At 39.7% G+C, this 20,398-nt stretch overlaps 2 protein-coding genes and 1 non-coding gene across 5 annotated transcripts; 2 read left to right on the forward strand and 1 right to left on the reverse strand.

Annotated features, from left to right (window-relative positions):
• Positions 1 to 24: 24 nt before the first annotated feature.
• On the reverse strand, positions 25 to 11,070 carry dcun1d3 (defective in cullin neddylation 1 domain containing 3). 2 transcript variants are annotated; one of them, XM_077625313.1, is made up of 6 exons: positions 10,960 to 11,070; positions 6,619 to 6,661; positions 5,347 to 5,408; positions 4,325 to 4,374; positions 3,445 to 3,983; positions 25 to 2,596 (listed from the first exon to the last, which is right to left on the reverse strand). In XM_077625313.1, the coding sequence occupies exons 5-6, from the start codon at positions 3,879 to 3,881 to the stop codon at positions 2,083 to 2,085; spliced, it is 951 nt and encodes a 316-aa protein (XP_077481439.1). In that variant the 5' UTR covers positions 3,882 to 3,983; positions 4,325 to 4,374; positions 5,347 to 5,408; positions 6,619 to 6,661; positions 10,960 to 11,070; the 3' UTR covers positions 25 to 2,082. The 2 variants fall into 2 exon arrangements, with proteins under 2 accessions (XP_077481439.1, XP_077481438.1); XM_077625312.1 differs by lacking the exon at positions 10,960 to 11,070 and adding an exon at positions 6,826 to 7,272.
• Positions 6,918 to 8,911, forward strand: lyrm1 (LYR motif containing 1). 2 transcript variants are annotated; one of them, XM_077625314.1, is made up of 6 exons: positions 6,945 to 7,058; positions 7,316 to 7,413; positions 7,949 to 8,107; positions 8,178 to 8,238; positions 8,412 to 8,443; positions 8,526 to 8,911. In XM_077625314.1, exons 3-6 carry the CDS (start codon positions 7,949 to 7,951, stop codon positions 8,637 to 8,639), a joined length of 366 nt encoding a protein of 121 aa, XP_077481440.1. In that variant the 5' UTR covers positions 6,945 to 7,058; positions 7,316 to 7,413; the 3' UTR covers positions 8,640 to 8,911. The 2 variants fall into 2 exon arrangements, with proteins under 2 accessions (XP_077481441.1, XP_077481440.1); XM_077625315.1 differs by lacking the exon at positions 7,316 to 7,413 and having other exon boundaries at positions 6,918 to 7,058.
• Positions 11,071 to 19,270: 8,200 nt separating the features above from the next.
• trnar-ccu (transfer RNA arginine (anticodon CCU)) lies at positions 19,271 to 19,343 on the forward strand. The gene has a single exon. It is a non-coding gene; the product is annotated as a tRNA-Arg (tRNA).
• Positions 19,344 to 20,398: the final 1,055 nt, after the last annotated feature.

A 20,398-nucleotide genomic window follows, 5' to 3' on the forward strand; every position in this document is an offset into this window, starting at 1 on the left:
CCGCAATCATTGCACTCATCACCATTTTAGCATTTCTAAATCATTTCATGTATTTGTGTGCTTTTCCCATAATTGACAACTCAGTACACTAGTAGAATGAGCATAAATATGAATAGGTTGATGGTGACTTAGTATTTTTCCATTTGCACTTAACGAACTGGGTGCCATTGACAGTGACAGGCGTCCAAATCACATCAAGACTAGTTATATAAACACCTGAAACCACAACTGAAAAAAACACTTGAGGGAAGGCATATTAGATTTAAGTCATGTGTTATATAATATGATTTAACTCTTCAGAACAAAATCTGAATATATTTCTTATTACAAGAATAGCATTGTATCGGAAGATACATTTTAGGTACTACTTATTAATAAGGGGGACAGAAAAAGGGGAAAAAAGGCCTGCGAGAAGCCACATTTAAATATTTGATTATTTAAGACATAATAACATGGGAACAAAGTTTAAAAAATATATATAACCCATCATACTGTACACTCCCTAGTAAAAGTAATGGACGTCTATCACTGTCAATGTCAGGCAATGAGTGAACATTCGAATGAAGAAAAATTAAAGAAGTGCCTGAATTGTCTTGCTCAATAGGACAAAGCATACTAGTACATGAACTTAAATCTGCATCAAGGATATAGAATAAATGCTCAACCTGCTTTCCATACTTGTCTAGTAATCTTAGTAACATGTTTAAATGAATTTAATGCAGTTGACAGTCACCATCACATTTAAGCCTCGGTTTTGTGCAATATTAAAGCCACCAGCAGTCAGCATCGTGAAATGTGAACAAGCTATCAATTCCTGGCCAGGTAAACAATATTCCTCAAACGAAAGCGAGTGAAGTGGAAACGACAAACGATTTTGGATTTCAAGTAAAAGCCGGCGTCATTGTGTTTTGACTCTTAGTCCGCTATTTGACGGGAGCACTGCTAAGCTAAAACGCACTCGGGCATCGTACGAATTGAAATTGTCGAAGGAATTATGTGCGTAGAAAATGCCCTTAGTTTGCCGAAAGTGGCCAAGGCAATGCTAGTGCGACTAAATCCTCCTCAGGGCTGCATGATGGAGGCAAACCATACGACCGCGTTCTCCAATCAGGATGACCTTCGCAGATTTTCAAAGACGAGTTGACATTTTGTGGGTTCCCTTTTGTTTTTAAAATACAGACCAAATCAGCAGTTACCAGTTTAAAAATCAACAGTGGTGCCTTGAGATACGAATCGAAGGTGACTAGTGAATGAACTTTTCCAATGAGTGACATTGGTAGACATCAAATCGGCTTGAAGCGGGTGGTTGGTAGCGAATCAACGTTGGCTGCCATTCCTCCCACTTCCAACGCATTGGACACCCAGCGCCCTCAATCTTTAAATTTAAAAACAATGCTCCATTGCAGACTGTTACTCGCAGTCAAAATGGCAGAGTTAAAAAATGCCTTTTGTTCTTCCTTTGGCCAAAATGGATGTCCCATCCATTTGAACGAGGAGGGCTAGCAGCGAGTAAATACTCTCCCATGTAAAAATGAATCAGATGCCTAGACCCATTAATGGCAGCCAAACTATTATTGCCATCACTAACATGTACAGCAAGACTGTAAAAAGTGTAAAAGAACATGGTTCATTACAGTCATTGACTCCCTGTTCAAATGGATTGGACATCTATCGCCGTCAACAGCGACCAGTGAGTTAAATAAAAACTCATCCCAAATGTTTTTTTGCCATTGAAATGAATGGAAATGTAAAGAATTTCATTGGTGTGGCGAAAGAAAATATCAGTCGCCATGCTAATTGTATCTCAAGGCACTCCTGTAATGTGTCAAACAGGAATGGGGTGAATGTAATAAATAGCTCTTTGTTTTGAAGCTTTGAACAAAATACAAATATTTAGCTGGAGCACGGTGGGTAGGTGCAAGTCAAAATAACTGTTAAAAAAAAACACAGACGCAAAGGAGTCGAGCAATAACTTAAATAGAAGTGCTTAAAACATCATCAGAGCCCTTTCAAAAACCTAAAACTGCCAAGCAGGAATCCCACGAGCGCTACGATGACGCTAAAATTCCCCCGACTGGAGTATCAGTGGCCCCCCCACGTCTGTGATTGGCGTCCGTCGTTCGATTGCGAATACTCGGCTACGACGGACGGTGGCGGCGGCGGCAGGCCGGCCTCCTCCCGTTTCCTGCGCTCCAATTCCCACTCGACGAATGTGTCGAAAAGACTGGGCCAGGCCTCGTCCTCGCTGTAGTTGCTGAGGTCGGGCCCGATGGCCTGCGTGAAGTTGAGGAACATGTTCCAGGTGTCCCTGGAGATGCCGCGGATGCCCGGCGTGTTCTCGCCCAGGAAGTCCAACCAGTGCTCCAGAATGGAGGGCATGTCCTGGGTGAAGACCAGGCGCCACAGCGCGATGGCAATATCCCGCTGAAGCGAGCGCTGGCCCTCATCGGCGTCCAGGCCGAACTGGAAGGTGAAGCGGTACAGGTCCTTGAAGTTCTCCTCGCCCTGGGCTTCCAGAAGCATGCAGGGGAAGCGGGAGCAGATGCCTTCAAGGCTGTCCGCCTGGATGGCTTTGCATCCGTCCACAAATTCCTTCCTGGGAACGCCAAATGAATCACAGTAAATCATTTTTAATGGCATAGATACATTTTCTCAATTTTGTTTAACCCATATTTTACTGGGAAAAGGTTAATATGGTCATTTTTCAATAAAATGATTTTCCTTTGATGTATTATAGTTCTGTAAGATGACCACAAAAGGAACATCAGTATTCATTGTTTAATTTAAAAACCAAAACAAAGGAATTGTTGCAAATATTTTTAGCTCGCTCTAGTGCACATGTGTCAGTGGCGGCCCGGGGGCCAAATCTGGCCCACCACATCATTTTGTGTGGCCCAGGAAAGTAAATCATGAGTGCCGACTTTCTGTTCTAGGATCAAATTAAAATGAAAAGTATAGATGTATATTAAATTTCCTGATGTTCCCCCTTTTAAATCAATAATTGCAATTTTTTAATCCATTTTTTCTGTGTTTTTAGTTCAAAAATCATTTTGTAAAATCTAAATATATGTATATATAAAAAAAGCTAGATCTATAAAAAAACTGAATATTCAGGGCTTTTAATCCATTTATTAAAAAAATCTAAATATTATATCTAAAATGGTCCGGCCCACATGAAATCGAGTTGACGTTAACGCGGCCCGCAAACCAACCCGATCTAGTCTGACACCCCTGCTCTAGTGTATGTATGACACAATGAAATACATTTTAAGATTCACTGATTGAAAGTGTGGTTTAGAGTGCAGAAAATATGGTACTTAAAAAACAACTAAGCATAAAAACAGTAAAAGGGAGTCAGTGACTCAAACGGAAGGCCATTCTACTCAGCTTTGGCAGCACAGGATGCATTTCCTGTTTTGGAGTTAGGGAAAAATCAAAAGTCACCTTGTAAACTTGCACATGGTGGCGGCCTGGAACTTCCATGCGAGCACCAGCACGCGGAACTCCGCCGGGTCCACGCAAAGGTCGTTGCAGAACCTCTCCATGCCTTCCTCCAGGATGGCGTCCTCGCGCTCGTCCTTGTAGCACGAGAAAAGCTCCTCGATGAGCTTCAGCGACAGCCCGTCGGCATCCGGGTGCTCCTCTCGGCACGGCTCTCCCGTCACGGCCGAGATGATGGGCGTCTCGGCGGAAACTTCGGGCGCCTTGGTGCCGTTGGACAGATCGGCCACGGGTTTGCCGCACGGCGCGCCCGCCTCGTCCTTGTGGCCGGCGGCCGAGCAGCCGCTTTTCTTGTGGGACTTGGAGCCGCCGTCCTTGTCGCCGCTCTTGCTGCCCAGCGAAGAAGTCGGGTTCTTGCACTTGGTGACGCACTGGCCCATGTCGTCTCTGAATCCGCCTCCTTTCAGTCCCCGTCCGAACCACTGAGGCGCCTCTGCTCTCGCCCGGCGGGATGGCTCAACATTCCCTCAATCCTTCAAAGACTGATACAATTTGGAGAGCAAGTCAATAAAAAAAAATTGACCTCAATGTTTAAAAAAACAAGTTCTCATGAGTAGAGAAGGTCTACACTTTGATAATCTCAATTCCTGTCACATGGATTCTTGGCGTTTCATTGAAAATGAACAATTTTTACATTCAGCATTTGGCATAAGAACACTTCTAACACCGAAACTGAGAAAACAACAACATTCCTAATATTAAAATGGCTTTTATGTTACGACATCAATTAGCTTTGGTTGCCATTGACTACTTTTTAGTCAATTAATGTTGACATTTTTGTCCGGAAAAATATATTTCCAAACTTGAATACATGTGAATGTACCTTTGCCAAATATACCAAAAACCAGGTCTTGTACTGCCAGCAGTCAAACCCTAAAACAGAACCAGAAAAACAGCACCTGGATTACATATGTTGTATTTGGTCTTTCTTTTTTTCTATCCTTTCTTCTGCTGTGATTTTATGACTTGTAGACATTCAATTCATTCAAACTGGGATTGGATTGGATTGGATAACTTTATTCATCCCGTATTCGGGAAATTTCATTGTGACAGTAGCAAAAGAAGGTATAGTTATAAGTTAGACAGTACAGTCAAAGGCCGCAGAACAACAAAGCAAAATGCACAAAGTACAAAGCAAATCAAAGTCAATGGGATCATTAAGAATCACCAAATCATTATGACCGAAAAGCAGCAAAAAGGGGTCATTCATTCACTGTTAGCCCTCCCAGATTAAATGGATTGGACATCTAACACAATCAGTTGGAGTTAAACTATCACTGTGTCCACTGCACAGCAAAATGCCATGGCACGCAATAGATTGTGGCCTAGTCAAAGTCCGAACTTTGACCAAAACAAAATCACAACCCGGTCAACCAAAACAGTTCTCAACAAAAAAGGCCAAAAAACCCAACATCTCTTTAATTTTAATTTATGAAAAAAAAGGAAAATAACTATTTCCCAAATGAATCATTTTAGATTCTGCATTTATTTAAATTAGAAAAACAAAAAAGAAGATTCTAATTTTATTAATTGAAAAACATTTGAGATTTAATGCAACAGGGGGAAAATGGAAATGTTTTATATTTTTAGTTGTTCTGAATTTTAAAAAGTTTAAAAAAATTAAAAAAATAAGATTTAAAAAAAAAAAGTGTTTTTGCTCTAGAAAACAAATACACTATTTTTTCTTCTTCCACTGCACAGCTAAAATGTCAATCCAAAATGTGATTTCTACATGAGCCAACGGACTGCAAAATAAATCAATGATCAATCAATTTACAAATTCATCCGTTTTTAGTAGCCCTAACCCCAAGAAAAGATGGAAATCATGAATTCAATTGTACTTACAGACTATCCCTTGCATTGCATTGGCCACACATCACTTCTCCATCACCATGGCGTCTGCAGTGCTGAAGAGAAACAAAACTTTAAACCAGCATTTTTTCCCTGCTCCTGCAAGGCCACACTTAATCGTATCATTGTGCTCAACACTGAAGCAAAGATGATACACATTCATTACTCTGGGCTGGGCATGTACAGACATCTCGCCTTGAGTTCACTGATCCTAACCCCACCCCAAACACACTTTAAGGCCAATTAAAGCATTTCACGTTTCATTATTATTCGCAAACCGCATGACAGACAAATAACAGACGTCTTTTTCATGGAAATGTGCTGCCCAGAGGCTACGTAGATAACTTGTTTTTATTCAGAGCACTACAAAAAGTGATTTTCAACCAAAAACTCTGCTAATTTTGCATTCATGCTAACTGAGGTATCTTGGTTTCATCATAGTAGTCGTCAACTACGTTGTGGTAGTTAGCAGGGCAATATGGGGAAAGTTTTTTTAATATTAAATAAAACTTGATTTACAGTTTCTCACAATGTTTTTTTTCAATACATTAAAGGGGACATTAAGTGCAAAAAAGAATGGTCAGAAACATGTTTTAAAGGTGCAAAACTTCTTTAAAATATTTTTCTTTACTTATTTGTGCTGTCAGATCCTAAAATAAAAATTAATAATTTCCTATAGAAAAAACTAATTGAATAATCTTTTCAATATAACTGGTTCCTTGATTTTTTTGGGTGAATAATCTATTCAATACAATTGGTTCCTTGATTTTTTGGGAAACAGTTTAATTATTCGCGATAAAAAAAGCCTCTTTATACTTTGTAAATCAATTCATTAACAAGGCAATATGAATAGTTAGTAAGAGAAGAAAATCTATATAAAAATTCGCATTGGCAATTTCAGCCTCGGAGCTGACAGCAGTCAAAATGAATTGGACGCCTACAACAGTCAATGGCAGCCAGAGTTAAATTCCTTATTTCAAGATTTGGGAAATCTACCACACGAAAACGTATATTTTTGCTTATTTGGCGTTGTTGGTCCGGAAATGTCCCGTCTAACAAAGTGATCTTTAATTTAATCCACAGCAGAGAAACCATTCCACCACTTTATGTTAATTCGTGCCCATGTCAAATTTGAATTTAGTAAGTAATTTAACCTTAATTTGTGAAGGCCCGAACGATGTCGCCATCGCTAACTAGCACCAGCTCCCCTGACTAAAACTTGCTATCAGCTAAGCTTATTCTAATGATGAAGAATCCCATACTCACCTTTTTTTCCAACTTCCATCCTTCAAGCATCCGATATGGAGAACTATGATAAAAAGTGCAAAAATCCCAAGTTAGCCTACAAGACCAGAAATGAACTCTTGAATAACTCGCCGCACATTAGCTCCCCAAGCTAACGAGTCGCCAAAAAAAACTTGTAAAATTTTAACAGCGCTGACAGCACAAAAAGAACGCAATTTAACGGCTAACATTTAAAACGTGTCATTGTAGTTTAATTTAAAATATACTCGGCCCGTCGACGCCAGTTGAGAGGCAGGAAACAATCGGAGTAGGCGATTTCTTTGTGCTTCCCCCTTTTGGAGGAGCTTCTTTACGGGCATTTCAATGCATCACTTCCTCCCTTTTCCGAGCGGCCAAAACAGCTGATCTTCAACCCAGCGCCACTGACGATTATCCTTTAATTCTATGAAACGACAGCGAACGTAAATATGGCATTACAGATGTAATACAAAAAATAAATAAAAAACGACTGAACGACATGTCCCGTCGGTGGTACGTTCAAGAGCTCCTTAAGAGATTAATGTTGAGGGGAGCGAGCTATCAAAATATTTTTCACAAAAACGAACAATTGTGTAAAAATCACAAGTGTATTTTCATTAACGTCTTTATTATTAATTAAATTATGGGTGCGTGGTGCTAAATCTGTGCTTTCCTATTATTTTTAATAATACTTTGAAAGGGAGCGGACCATGACATCACTAACATGCGACGAGTACTTCAGCTACCAGAGCCAGTCAGTTTCACCTTACAAGGACCACATAAACTCACTATTAAAAGGTAATATCATGATTTATCTGGGTTTAATCTAAATTTAAAAACTGTACTGAAGTAATTTCATGTGCGTACCATTAGAATAAGCCCGAATAGATTCAGTTGAAGACATATTTCCACGTTGTATAGGCATCATAAAACAATTGCACTATCATGCGACTGCGAATGAAAGTGACAAAAAATATGAGGAATCTAACATTTTAAAAACTTGATCGAAACTAACGAACAACATGGATAAACTGTTTCACAACTGTCATTTACGACCCAACCACCTGAAGTTGAAGGAAACGCCATTTTAGTGACTCCTAGGGTGAAATGACGGAATTGCAGGGTTTAACGAACAGTCTAATACAAAAATACTCCAAAATTCAATGGAATTATCTTTGGCAAAGCTGCATTATTGATATTTCTTGTCATTATATTACTAGATTTTAATCCTAATTATATCAACAAAGATACATAATATATAGTGAATATATGAATAACATTTTGGCCAATTTCATGATAGTCACATGGCGGTTTGCTCCAATTTTCCATGCAGATGACAGCCTCCACACAAAAGACAGTGTTATCGCTCTACATGCGAGTTTTTCGCATCGCACGAACATGGCAATCGCAAAGTGGAGTGGCGAGTGACACTCTAACCGAGAGAAAGTATATACTTCAGGAGGCCCGCACTTTGTTCAGACAGAACCAGCAGGTGAGCGAGGCACGTGCACATCATGCGGCGCATTATTAATCTAACTTGCTCTTTGTTGCTACTTTTACAGATGACCGATCCAGAATCAATAAAGAAATGTATTGAGGAATGTGAAGCCCGCATAGAAATCGGTAATACTTTGTACTTGTCCTCGATTGCGTAACTGAGGGATGCTTACACTTTTTAACTACTTTTCGATCTACTTTTCATGTCATTATATATCACTTCAAATAAAGCTACCAATTATGACCAGAAAAATTATAATGGTTTATTAATGAGTTCAATACTGTGTTTTCTTTCCCAGGTCTACATTACAGAATCCCCTATCCGAGAGCTGTAAGTCCAAACTGTTTTTTTTCCCTGCCCTGAAGCATAAAGCTGAAAATGTGAGCAATTGTGTGTTGTTTCCTTCCTGCAGGTGTACTTGCCGCAACTTGGGCTGGCCACTCAGAAAGGGAAGAAACTGCGAGTGCAGCAGCGTTTGAGGAAGCAGGCCAAGCCAATTTATTTGGAGTCATATGAGGAGACCTGACGGGCCGAGCTTGAACGAAACTCGAGATGCTAGTCGGACCAAGCGTTATTCATTGTTAAGATCTAATATTTATTATTCTATCAACATGTTTCACCATGCCGTGCCATATTGGGAACTATGTTTTATTTGCCAAGTTATGGACTAGCTTTAACACTCTGTGCTATTGCTGTCAATGTTAGCCAATGAGGGCAAAGTGGTTGTTGTAAATATACAAATTGCTCATTTCTTTCTTGTATATATGGATTTAAAATAAAATGTTACTGCAAAAAAGCTTTTGGAACCCTACAAGTGTCTAACTGTCTAGTTTAGGCCTCAGGTGTCAAACTCAAAGCCCAAGGAACAGATCTTTACAATAATGTGAAAGTCAATCATGTACACTGACTCCAACTGTCTTATTATTAATTGTAATTACATTACTGCGGGCCTCAATGTCAGATTGAGAACTGCATAAAACGGAAAAAGTAAATAACTAATAAGTGAATATAAAGAGAATATTTAATTTTCATTCTATTTTTTTAATAAAAATAATATTAATAGAATGTACATGGAAACGCATCCCAATTTGATTTGTGCAATTTTAGGACAAAAATCGATCCAAAGTATTAACTAACAAAAAATGTTTTACTTCTTAGTCTGTTAATCGTAAATTACTTGATAAATTGCTACACTATCACAACTGTTTTAGGGGGGTTTCCAATATTAAAGTCCCCATCAGCCACAAGATGTCGCATTTGCTTACCTTTTGGAAATGAGAGTTCAGTTTGCTAGGATTTGCAATATACATCTTCCATTATTAAAGTAGATGTATATTAGTTTTTCATATTGTATCAATTTATTTTAATTCAATTAAATCATTTTAACTTGTGATTCCTGTTGACAATGTTACATCATTCGCCTTATGGTGACCCATTTTTACAACCTAAAAGTAGGTCATATGATGTTTGGTTTTTTTAACGAGTAAATATTGTTTTTAAAATTCATCTGGCACTTTTATGTCAGTGAGAAAATTATGAAAGCACCCCTAGATAGAAGAAAAAGATCCATTACTCTGGTGCATTATTTAAGGGATTCGTAGAGAGATCCGGGGGGAAATATGATGGATGAAGAGTGATTAAAAAATGCAGAATAATGACAGTAAAATATGATAAGGTAACTATAGTTTGGTAAATAGTCGATCCGTCTTCTCATCTTTCCCGGTCAAGGATTACCTTGCAGATCACATTCTTAGTTGTTTCGACTACACTTGAACTCGTCATTAAATAAATATCAAGTTAACATTTCCTTTAGCCACAGAAACATGCTGTGGTCACTCCTGACTCAATGGAAAGGTGAAGCAACAGTTAAACATTATGGGGGTCTAGGGAGGCTTTGTCACTTCAGGGCCTGGACAACTTGCCATGATTGAAGGACACATGAACCGGAATTAACGGTTTGGACTGGCGTTATAAAAGTATAATCTTGACTCAAATTAAAACATTTTGGTGCGACTTTAAAAAGTCAGGAACTTTTAAAAAAAGCAAAAAGACATTTAAAAAAAACGGGCAGGTGACATGAGACACAAAAATTCTATAAACTCAAATAATATGATAAAAAATAACAAAAAGTCATTTTCCCAACATTTTAAGTGAAGAAAAATACCTGACTACCACGGTGCCTTTTAGCACAGGCCTATGGTTACCTCTTTATCCACTAACCACTTGTAATGCAGTCAAAGATGACAATGTGAGTGAATATTATGCAAGAATTGTTTAACAAGGACTGCAAAATGAAAGGTGTTCGGTCGCAGGACGGCTGCTAGGTAACTCGAAGAGCCATGAAATATTTATTGGGGCTCCTTTTTTGTAAACAAACATATTATCATTGTGATTAACAATCTTACAAAGGTTTGGGGCAATTTTTTTCTGTATGGTTTCCCTCAGTGGTCCGTTACAATAGAGAACCGTATAAACCAGGGGTCTAAAACATGGCCCGCAGTCCCCTATTTGACATCTACATTGAGTGTTTATGTTTTTTAATCACTTACAGAACAGGCTAGAATAGCACAGGGTAATAAAATTGTTTTTCGCAGTGTTTGCCAAGAAATTAGCAAAAGTGAATTAACGCTGGTCACTTGAACTTCATGTTTTAAAGAATGGTTAATGTTCTCATGTTTTTCCGAAAGATGGAGAAGATTGAACTACTTGAACTTTTAAAATACTTTATATTTTTTCGTGGAATACTTGATGTGGCCTCTGGATACGTTTGAGTTTAAGAGCCCTGGTATAAATGAACTGTGGCGGAGTAACTGATTGGCTAACATTATAGGCAGAAGTTGACTTACTGTGTTTCATGGTACCTTCAGTCCTGGCCACTGTTGCCATGAGGTTAGTTTTCTGGGATAATCATTCCATCCATTTCAACGAGGAAGGCATTAAGAAGTTGATTTGTTTTTGTACTTCATGGTTCCCTCAATCCAGTCAAGTCGTCCAGGCCCTGAAGCGATATAGCAGCCCAAGAACAGTAAACGACAACACCATGTTTGACTACTAACCTGTGACTTAGCATCAATACAAACAAATTAAATAAAATGTCTTAATCCATCAATTCTGATTGGTTTCATGAGCCAAGCAAACATGCTAACAATCCCACAGTCTCAATTATACCCCCCACTGTTATCTTATAACGTTTTGTGAAGTGTTTAAACCAACTCCCGTTATACCCCAGCCTCTATTATTCATTTCTGTACGTTTTCTAATTGCGCAACACAGGGAACACGCAGGAATTCAGACCTGAGTACAAAAGTGCAATTTAATTAAAGTGGTCAAGAACAATCATTTAGTTTTAATTGCGCTGGATGCATGAAGGTGGATGGAAAACTCATTAAAAGGGGCAGATGAATAATGGAGCAGGGCGTGTTGAGCCCGCGCGAGCTTAGTTTACATCTTCGCGCCAGCTCGCCGCTGCATGTCAGCGGGAAGAGTGAAAGTGAGGAGCTTCGTTGAAAGACTTCATCAGGCAAAAATGGAAAAAAAGCTACGGCGGCCGGGTAGCGGGCTGCAAGAGGCGGGCGGGATGGATGCCAGCTGTTGGGCAAAGGATAAGCTTTCTCGCTGTAATTGCCGAAGGAAGGAAAATACTCCATTCGTACAATTGCCGCAACTGTGGATGATTACCTATCAGTGCCATTGAGGCCCAAAGACATACGATAGATTTTCTAGTAGACTGCCATTTCAAATTGTTTGGCCGTCAATGGCAGTCAACGAGTTCTAGGCTCGTATCTTCCTGTGTGGAGTTTGCATGTTCTCCCCGGGCTTGTGCGGGTTTTCTCCGGGTACTCCGGTTCCCCAACACATCCCAAAAACATGCAGGGTAGGCTTGAACATTCCAAATTGCCCCTCATATCTTCCTGTGTGGAGTTTGCATGTTCTCCCCAGTCTTGCGTGGGTTTTCTATGGGTACTCCGGTTCCCCAACACATCACAAAATCATGCAAGGTAGGCTTGAACATTTGAAATTTCCCCTAGGTATGAGATTGAGCCTGAATGATTGCTAGACTCCAGCACCCCCCGCGACGCTGGTGTGGATAAGCGGTATGGTGAACGAATAAATCTAATACATATAGTGTATTCATTTCAATGTGTTCCTAATGATGATCACTGTATTACTGTTGTCTTTCCTAGTGAATAATGGCAAAAAGTGCAAGACTTGTACACACACACACACACTCAAGCAATACATTTGCGTTCCTCCAGCCATGCTTCTTCTTTCAAGGTGTAAATTAATAATCACAGGTCGGCAAAGTGTGATTATCTGCACATCCTTTACATGCGCCTTGTTACGAGAGACAAGGCTGTAATGTGCTGCTCTAATTTTAGCCCTTTCTCCGAAAAGCTGTTGGTAATTCACTTGGCGCGTTACCTTTTGCTATGAGAGGCGAGGATGAAAAGAGTCTTCTCATCTGTGGAGAAATCCCCAAATTAAAATGAGGAAGCCCAATTTGGACGCAATCTCTGGTTAATTCCTTGGGAGCAGCTTTTTTTGTTTTTTATTTTTTGGGATATAGGAGTTTGGATCAGTGAGCATGTCACTGCTGATAAGTGCTGTCACATCAAATCAGTGTTGAGTGGCATCTGTCTGATGTTTGTCCCTCTCAATGAAGGTCACTCGTGTTATAAACAACATAAGGAACACTTGTAGATGCCCACATTTGAAAATGGATTGGACTACTATTGCTGTCAAAGGCAGCCAATGAGTTAAGACTCACTTGTTGCTGCAATTGTACGAGAATAAAGGTTTTTGTTGTTGGTGCTGTTTGACAAAGAAAAGGATGATTTTTAGTCAACACAATTTGGTTATTATAGTTTTCCTAGAAAAAAATCAAATCCTTAAAAAAAGATTAATATGTAATATGTTTAAACAGAAATAAAAAAAACATTTGTGAGCATGAAACCATTTTTTTCCAGCCCAAAATGGAATTTTAATGATTCATATTTTTCCCAGTCACCTGATAGTGTAGTGGTTCACTACCCTGACTTCGGTTCAGGCAAGCTTTGTATGAAAAATATATGAATTAATATTTTCCCCACAAAAAAACTCAAGTTATAATTTATTGACAAGATGTCAGATGTTTTAATTAAAATGCTTTGTTGACTAAAAACAAACAAAGTTGTTTAAGGATGATTTTTTTCCGACCAAATAGTCCTATGATTCATATTTTTTCCCACACAAAATTACCAAATAATATTCCAATGTTGTTTTTTGAAAACTTACCTGTTTAAAGAAAAAGTCATTTTTTTAAATACCATGCTTTGTTGACAAAAAGCAAATACTTTAAACAAATTATATTTCGCTTATTCTTCTGAAAAGAGCAAAATAAAGTCTTATTTTTTCAACAAAATACCCTCCTAATTATGAATCAAGGGGCTATTTTCCTCATAAAAAGTCCACTAAAAGTTATTTGAATAAACAAATTGAAATAATTTTCAAAGCTGAGCAAAAAGGCAAAATGTTTTTAGCATAAAGGTCTTTGTTGACAACAAAAGAACACTGTTACTCAGGCAAAAAAAGCCAATATTTTGTTGCAAGTTATGTCATGTACCGATAAAAGAACAGAAGTGATTATCTGTGATAATTGTGTGTCTGACTGTTGTCTAAGCCAATGATTCGGAAGAGTCAAAGCTATCGTAAACGTCAAGCGTTCGAGTTCGACTGTAATTCAGGGATGAGCTGAAGCGTTTGACCCACGTCTCGGGCCATCTTTAATTCAAACTCAGCCAAAGAGAGGAAGTCCCGCTGCACTTGTGCACTCTGGCTTCCTTCACAGCACAGTGATCACCTCATCAGAGGTCTATAAAAGCACTTTGCCGTCCTTCAGGGAGGACGCTTGAGCAAACGCCTCCGTTTTGGACAAAAAAAAAAACGATATTTGTCTGACACCGTTAAGTGTCTGGAGGAGGGCACGACTTGATCGCCTGAGAAATGACACCAAAAGATTCTCCCAAAAATAAATGTCCAATCCATTTTTAATGGGCGGTTCGACCTCCCAGTCGAAAAGTATTCACCGTTTATCCTGTCAATGAGTCCTTTGTCGAGATGTAAGAAATACAAACAGTTCCAAATGGAGTCAATATTGCCACAAAGCGTCAATCTCTTTGACTCGTCCGTTAATGATGTGTTTACAGCACGACGCGGTTGAGAGGCAGCTGTGACGGCGCCTCCTATTGATCACACGATTGATTTTTTTTCCTCCTCATTCCTATTCCCAAATGCTCCTCTGCGTGCGAATCGGCAATCAGCGAGCATTCACCTGCCTCACAGTTCTGTCAATTGTACTGTCCTCAAACAGCAAATTTTAGTGCCGTGTTCCCAAACTTATAGGCTATAAACGGTAATTTCTGTAGTCTGACACCTTCCTGACTCGCAGTGCCAAAATTGCAAAACCTGGCTGCTAGAATTACAATAATTACAAATCAAATCTTTGAAAATAGACAGGGCTAATAGTTGGCAGTTTTAACCCTAGCATAGCCATCTTGTCATAGCACACTGTGCATCTCCTTTCTTTTGAAATATGCCAAACAAAGCAAGCTTTAACGTTAACTCGGGAAACTGGTACCAAAAAGAAAATCTGTGTAAGCAGCCAAGAAACCCAAAAAGTGTGCATTACAGTAATCCCTCGAATATCGCAGTTAATGTAGACCAGACATGGCCGCGATAAACAAAAAATCGCGAAGTAGTGTATTTCTGTATAGGCGCAAAACATTTATTGTGATAGTAATAATGGGGGTGCCCATTATAACTACCACAATACATGTGTTTGCGCCTATACAGAAATACAAGTACACAAGTCCAATGATCAAAAAGGATATATTTATTAAATATTATGGCTATTAGCATATCAAAAGACTAATTTATTGATATCAAAATATAATGTATATACATAAAATATAAATACCTTATGTACTGTGCTCACAGTGAAAATAGTTCCTCTCCGCTTCATATAAATCTAAAAAAAAAAACAGTTAACTCAACGACTGACAATAACAAAGACAGATGTCCAATCAATATAAACTGATTGTATTACCTCAACTTTTAGCGGCATTTTCAGAGCTTGACGTTCACCCTATTTTAACTAGTATCATTCGATCACTACCATTAAATTACCTTCAATGGCGATGGTTTAACGTACTATATATATATTCTCAAAAATGCTGTATTTTTCAACAGGACCCCCCGTTTTAGCACCAGGTGTTGGTGACCTCAGCACAATCTGGCCAAATTTTGATCCCAGCCAAAATGTGAGTGTTTTGGATGGTTTCCATGGTTCTGACGATGGTTAATTGGCGCACCCGAACACAATGGAGAAACTGTTGACGTGGTAAAAATGACATCAAATTCTTCAGTGTGCAATGAAGGGGGCCTATGGAGTTACAGGTGAGGACAAAACCTCCTAGGGTGCTCTCAGGTCCTCCACTTAGTGACGAGCGTATTGTCACGTTAATAACAGCCTCTTGGCCATTTAGTGTAACAGAGAAGAGCGTCGACTGTCAGTTTGCGCTACTTCGCTGACACCGGGCCTCAATCAGGAGGCTCTCTGCGGTAATGAGAGCGCTCGTCTACCTGCGCTTCCCCGTGTTGGATAATGTGGAGACTGAAGAGCTTTCGGCTTTAACGCTGGAAGATTAGATGAACTCGGGCGAAATGATACGTTACGTGTCACCCCACGGAGGGCATCCACTTTTCTTTCAACTGCTTCTGTTACATTGAAGTTTTTTTTAAATTGGTGATTGGACATTATAGAACCGTCAACACCAGAAGTGTGAGGCCAATGCACTTGAACATGTCCAAAGTCAGCAAAGTCAGGCTGGCTGGTTTTCCAGGCTACCATTCATGATAGTGTCAATCATCCCTGTGTATTTCCCACAAATAAAACGAGAGGCAGACATTTCGTTTGTTTCACACAGCCCAGTCTACTTCTCACTTCTCTGTCCACACGCCCACAGCGCGAGCTGTTAAAGAGGGACGGCAAATGAAATTCTGCAGTGCCGCCACCAAACAACCACAAACATCCCTTTATTTTAACTCTTTGGCCGCCATTAATAGTGATAGACGTCCAATCCATTTGAAGTGGGAGGGTCTTGAACGAACAAAAAATGAAGACTCCAAATTCCCTGATAGGTAAAAATGAATGTCTCAGGCTGCCATTTTGCATTCTCTGCCAGTCAAAATACTTGATATGAATAAAGTATGACTTTCAAAAAAAGCTCATGACATTGGCATGTCCTCTTTACTCCATCTCTCTTGTAAACAGGGCAGCATCTCATCGTCGTCTTATGAATGGTTCCTCACTGCTTCCTCCCAAAAAGCCTCAAGCTCAAGGCAAAAGTGGCATCCTACCATATGCTTGCACAAAAACCACCATATGCCCCACTAGTTAATTTATGCTGTCAACGCCTGAAGTTGAGTTGTCCTTTTAAGCATTTTAACATACAAGCAACATGTTTGAGTGTTAAATTCTCAAATCATACGATTCTCTCAAGTGAGGACCTGTTGTTCGTTGAGTTGACTTTACTGACAACTGAATTACTGTTGAAACGGGAAAAACTTTAAAAAGGTACAGTATCACATTGGCAATAAAAATTTGTTTACATACATTTTTCAGGTGATAAGTCATCAAGTTCTTACATCAAGGGTGTCAGACTCGGGTTGGTTCGCGGGCCGCGTTAACGTCAACTCGATTTCATGTGGGCCGGACCATTTTAGATATAATAGATTTTTAAAAATAAATTGATTAAAACAACTGGATTAAAAGCCCTGAATATTCATTTTTTATAGATCTAAAACAATGTTTATTTTAGCTTTTTTTATATATATTTTTTAGATTTTACAAAATGATTTTTGAACTAAAAACACAGAAAAAAATGATTAAAAAATTACAATTATTGATTTAAAAGGGAGAAAATCAGGAAATTTAATATATATCTATACTCTTCATTTTAATATGATCCTAAAACAGAAAGTCGGCACTCATGATTTACTTTCCCGGGCCACACAAAATGATGAAGCGGGCCAGATTCGGCCCCCGGGCCGCCACTTTGACACATGTGTCTTACATGGTAGTTAACAAGGTTATTTATGAAAGTTTTCATGTTCTTACATTATAATGATCACATTTTAACTTGACAAATTTCATTTTCACCTGATGCGGAACCACTTATCCTCATAATGGCTGGAGCCTATCCCAGCTGACTTCTGGGACCAGGCAGGGGAAACCCTAAATTGGTGGCCAGCCAATTGCAAGGAACAAGTAGATGGACAACCACTCATACTCACACTCATGCATTTTATTTGGAGGTTGGAGGAAACTGGAGTACCCAGAGAAAACCCACGCAAGCCCGGAGAGAGCATGCAAACACAGTGAGGACCCAACTAGGATGGAACCCTCGACCACAAAACTGTGACATAATTATCAAATTTTTACATGATTGTACTACCATGCAAAAAAATAGTGTCTCTATAACATAAAGATGTGATACTGGGGCGAAGCAGCAATATGCCAATGTAAAAAACTGAAAAAAGTTCGGTATACATTTTTAATAACAGCAGTCGTTAATCGGGGTAATAAAAGGTCAGCTGGTGGGAAATTCAGGATAAAATTAGGACGTTGCTGCGCTGCACTGAGAATATTGGACAGATGGATGATGGGCTCCCTGGGAGTCAAGACCTGCTACAAATAGCCGTGTGTGCACAGACACACACCAAAGTTCTAACACCTACACAGAAGTCTGCGAAACAACTACACAGTGCTTTTACAGACGACAACTTTTACACGGATCAACACAGGAGTAAGCAAAATCCAAACACTTTCCGTCATGAAGTCACAATGACTCTCAACTGAAGCACTTGTCCCCTTTCTGCCGTTTCCAGATTGTCGTTGGCACGAAAGATGAGGGACTGTGCAACAACGAGATCCTTTTTTCTCAAGTCAACGTCTGAAAAAAAAATTGGCTCAGTCTGGCAAAGTGAAACTCAATCTGGAGTCAGCCTGTGTAAACCTATCAGGGATAAGTGAAATTGTGAAATGGTGAACCGAGACGACACCCCCTGCATCGCGCCAGATAGCACATTAGGTAATGAACGTGGTATGATTATTTCATCCCATTTCAAAGCCTCACATTCCCACTCTTCCTGCAAGAACTGTTCTGAATGTCCTTAAGAAGCCGTTTGTCAAACAGCGATGGAACGGACGGTGAGAAAGAGTGTTGAATGAGTGCGAGGTTTCTAAATCTAGCCATGGTGGCTCAGCCTCAGCTTTATCACTAATGATTCATCAGTGTAGGAAACCTCTTTTTTTTCCTCCCTCACCCTCACTCGCTTTGCCTCTGATTTCAGGCCTGTGTGTGATCATCACCCGGCCATTGTGATGTATGCCGAGGACACGGGCTAATGGGAGCTCAAAGAGTACCTTGAAAGCGCTTCTCGGCCCGCGTCGGCAACAGGTATTGTACGGCGCGCTGCTGATCGCAGCGCTGGGACGCCATTGATAACTAGGTCCGAGCGGCCTCACGCCGGGCCTTGTTACGTAAGCGGGCAGTAATCACAGGTGGCAGCCCACATACTGCCTGTCTGTGTTTGAATGGGAGGGTTTTGCCTCCTACAGAGAGGGGTAAGTGGGAATCACTGGTGCTGCCATGGCTACAGGTAGAATACGTCGGGAGTTGAATTTTCAGAGCAATTTGTGAAGGGAGGAGGGAGAATTGTGGCAACCAACTTGTTTTATTGGGCGATTATGCACAAATTGACATAACTTCAAGATTTTCATCTTAGTAAAACCACAAACTCAGAAAATTAAGAACAGTGTCAAAAGCTTCAGTTTGGTAAACAGTTGGCACATATGTCATTCGGAACAACAGCAAAAGAGCCTTGAAAAAGTCAGTTTTTAGTTGGCTTGGCTCAGCAGAATTCAGACATGCTGATCTGACACTGTATTCCAATTTGTAATCCAGTTTGCTTAAAATGTTGGGTTCACATGACCGAACTGAAGTCCAGTTTATTTCAAATGTGGAATTTTAACTTTTTTTCTGGTTTAGTTACCCCACAGAAAGTGAACCCTAAAGTTCTGACAGTTTTTTGTGGAAAAAAACAAGTTACTTCCATGCCCCAGTGGCCTAATGGATAAGGCACTGGCCTCCTAAGCCAGGGATTGTGGGTTCAAGTCCCATCTGGGGTGGTTGTCAAAGCTTCCTTCCTTGTCTTATACTGATTCTTGTTGAGGTATTAACTTGGATTAGAAGGAAGATAATGTTATACTTGCACTGGCAGATGAAGTTGCCAAGCAGTCCTTGTTGTTCAGTCCACTTGCTTGTTGATGAGATCTACAAGAGAACCAGATACATCTTCTTGGATGTTGAGTCGAATCTCCTTTCAATTACTGGACTCTGCTATTCTAGCACAAGAAAGCCTTTGTTCTGATATGTGCGTAAAAGTCAGATACAGTTTTAAAGTCCCACCAGTGCGTCCCTTACGTTTTTGTATGTTATTCCAACCAGTTGACACTCAATGTTTTGTTGCAAATAGATGAGCTTTCCAAAACTCAGTGTCAAATTGCTCAGAAACACTCATCCTATCCCAAATGAACGCTGTGAGTGCTTTGTTGTGTTTTCTAACTTGAATAAAGGTTTAAACATAACAAATTGGAGGTGTTGGTGTGTTGCAAGTGTTCACTCTTACATACACACACAATGTGCATGCTGAGGTCAGCTGATGACAAGTGTGAAAGGTTTCAGACTACTCTGAGACTGCTCCGCTCCAAGCATCATTCACACAAGCTCATGGGTGTTGCCATCCCTCTGTTCATGAAAGACAAACCTACAGTAGTCGCATCAATAACTTGCACTTAATCGGGGGTCTCCAACTCAACTTATTCAGGGCCCACTGGATATAGAATCTGGGTTTGCGGGGGCAACATCCCATATTCCACCAAAAAGTGATTTTTAAAAAAATCCTTGGGAAAGGACACATGCGTCTTACAAAAACTTAGATGCCAAGTAGAGATAGCAAGTAATTTACAGCAGATGTATGAAAAAAAGAAAATTCATGCATCTTAATCCATAACTCATTTTAAGTATATCACTAGTAGACATCCAATCTACTTGAATGAGTCTTTTATCACAGTCAATGGTAGCCGAAGAATTAATGTCCAATATAACATTCCTGAAACCACTAAAAACCAAGCATACTTAAATAAATTCCGGCTTTAACAGTTTCTACTGATGAAGTACTTCC

Source organism: Stigmatopora argus, chromosome 18, assembly GCF_051989625.1.
Source record: "Stigmatopora argus isolate UIUO_Sarg chromosome 18, RoL_Sarg_1.0, whole genome shotgun sequence".
NCBI classification, from domain to species: Eukaryota; Metazoa; Chordata; class Actinopteri; order Syngnathiformes; family Syngnathidae; genus Stigmatopora; species Stigmatopora argus.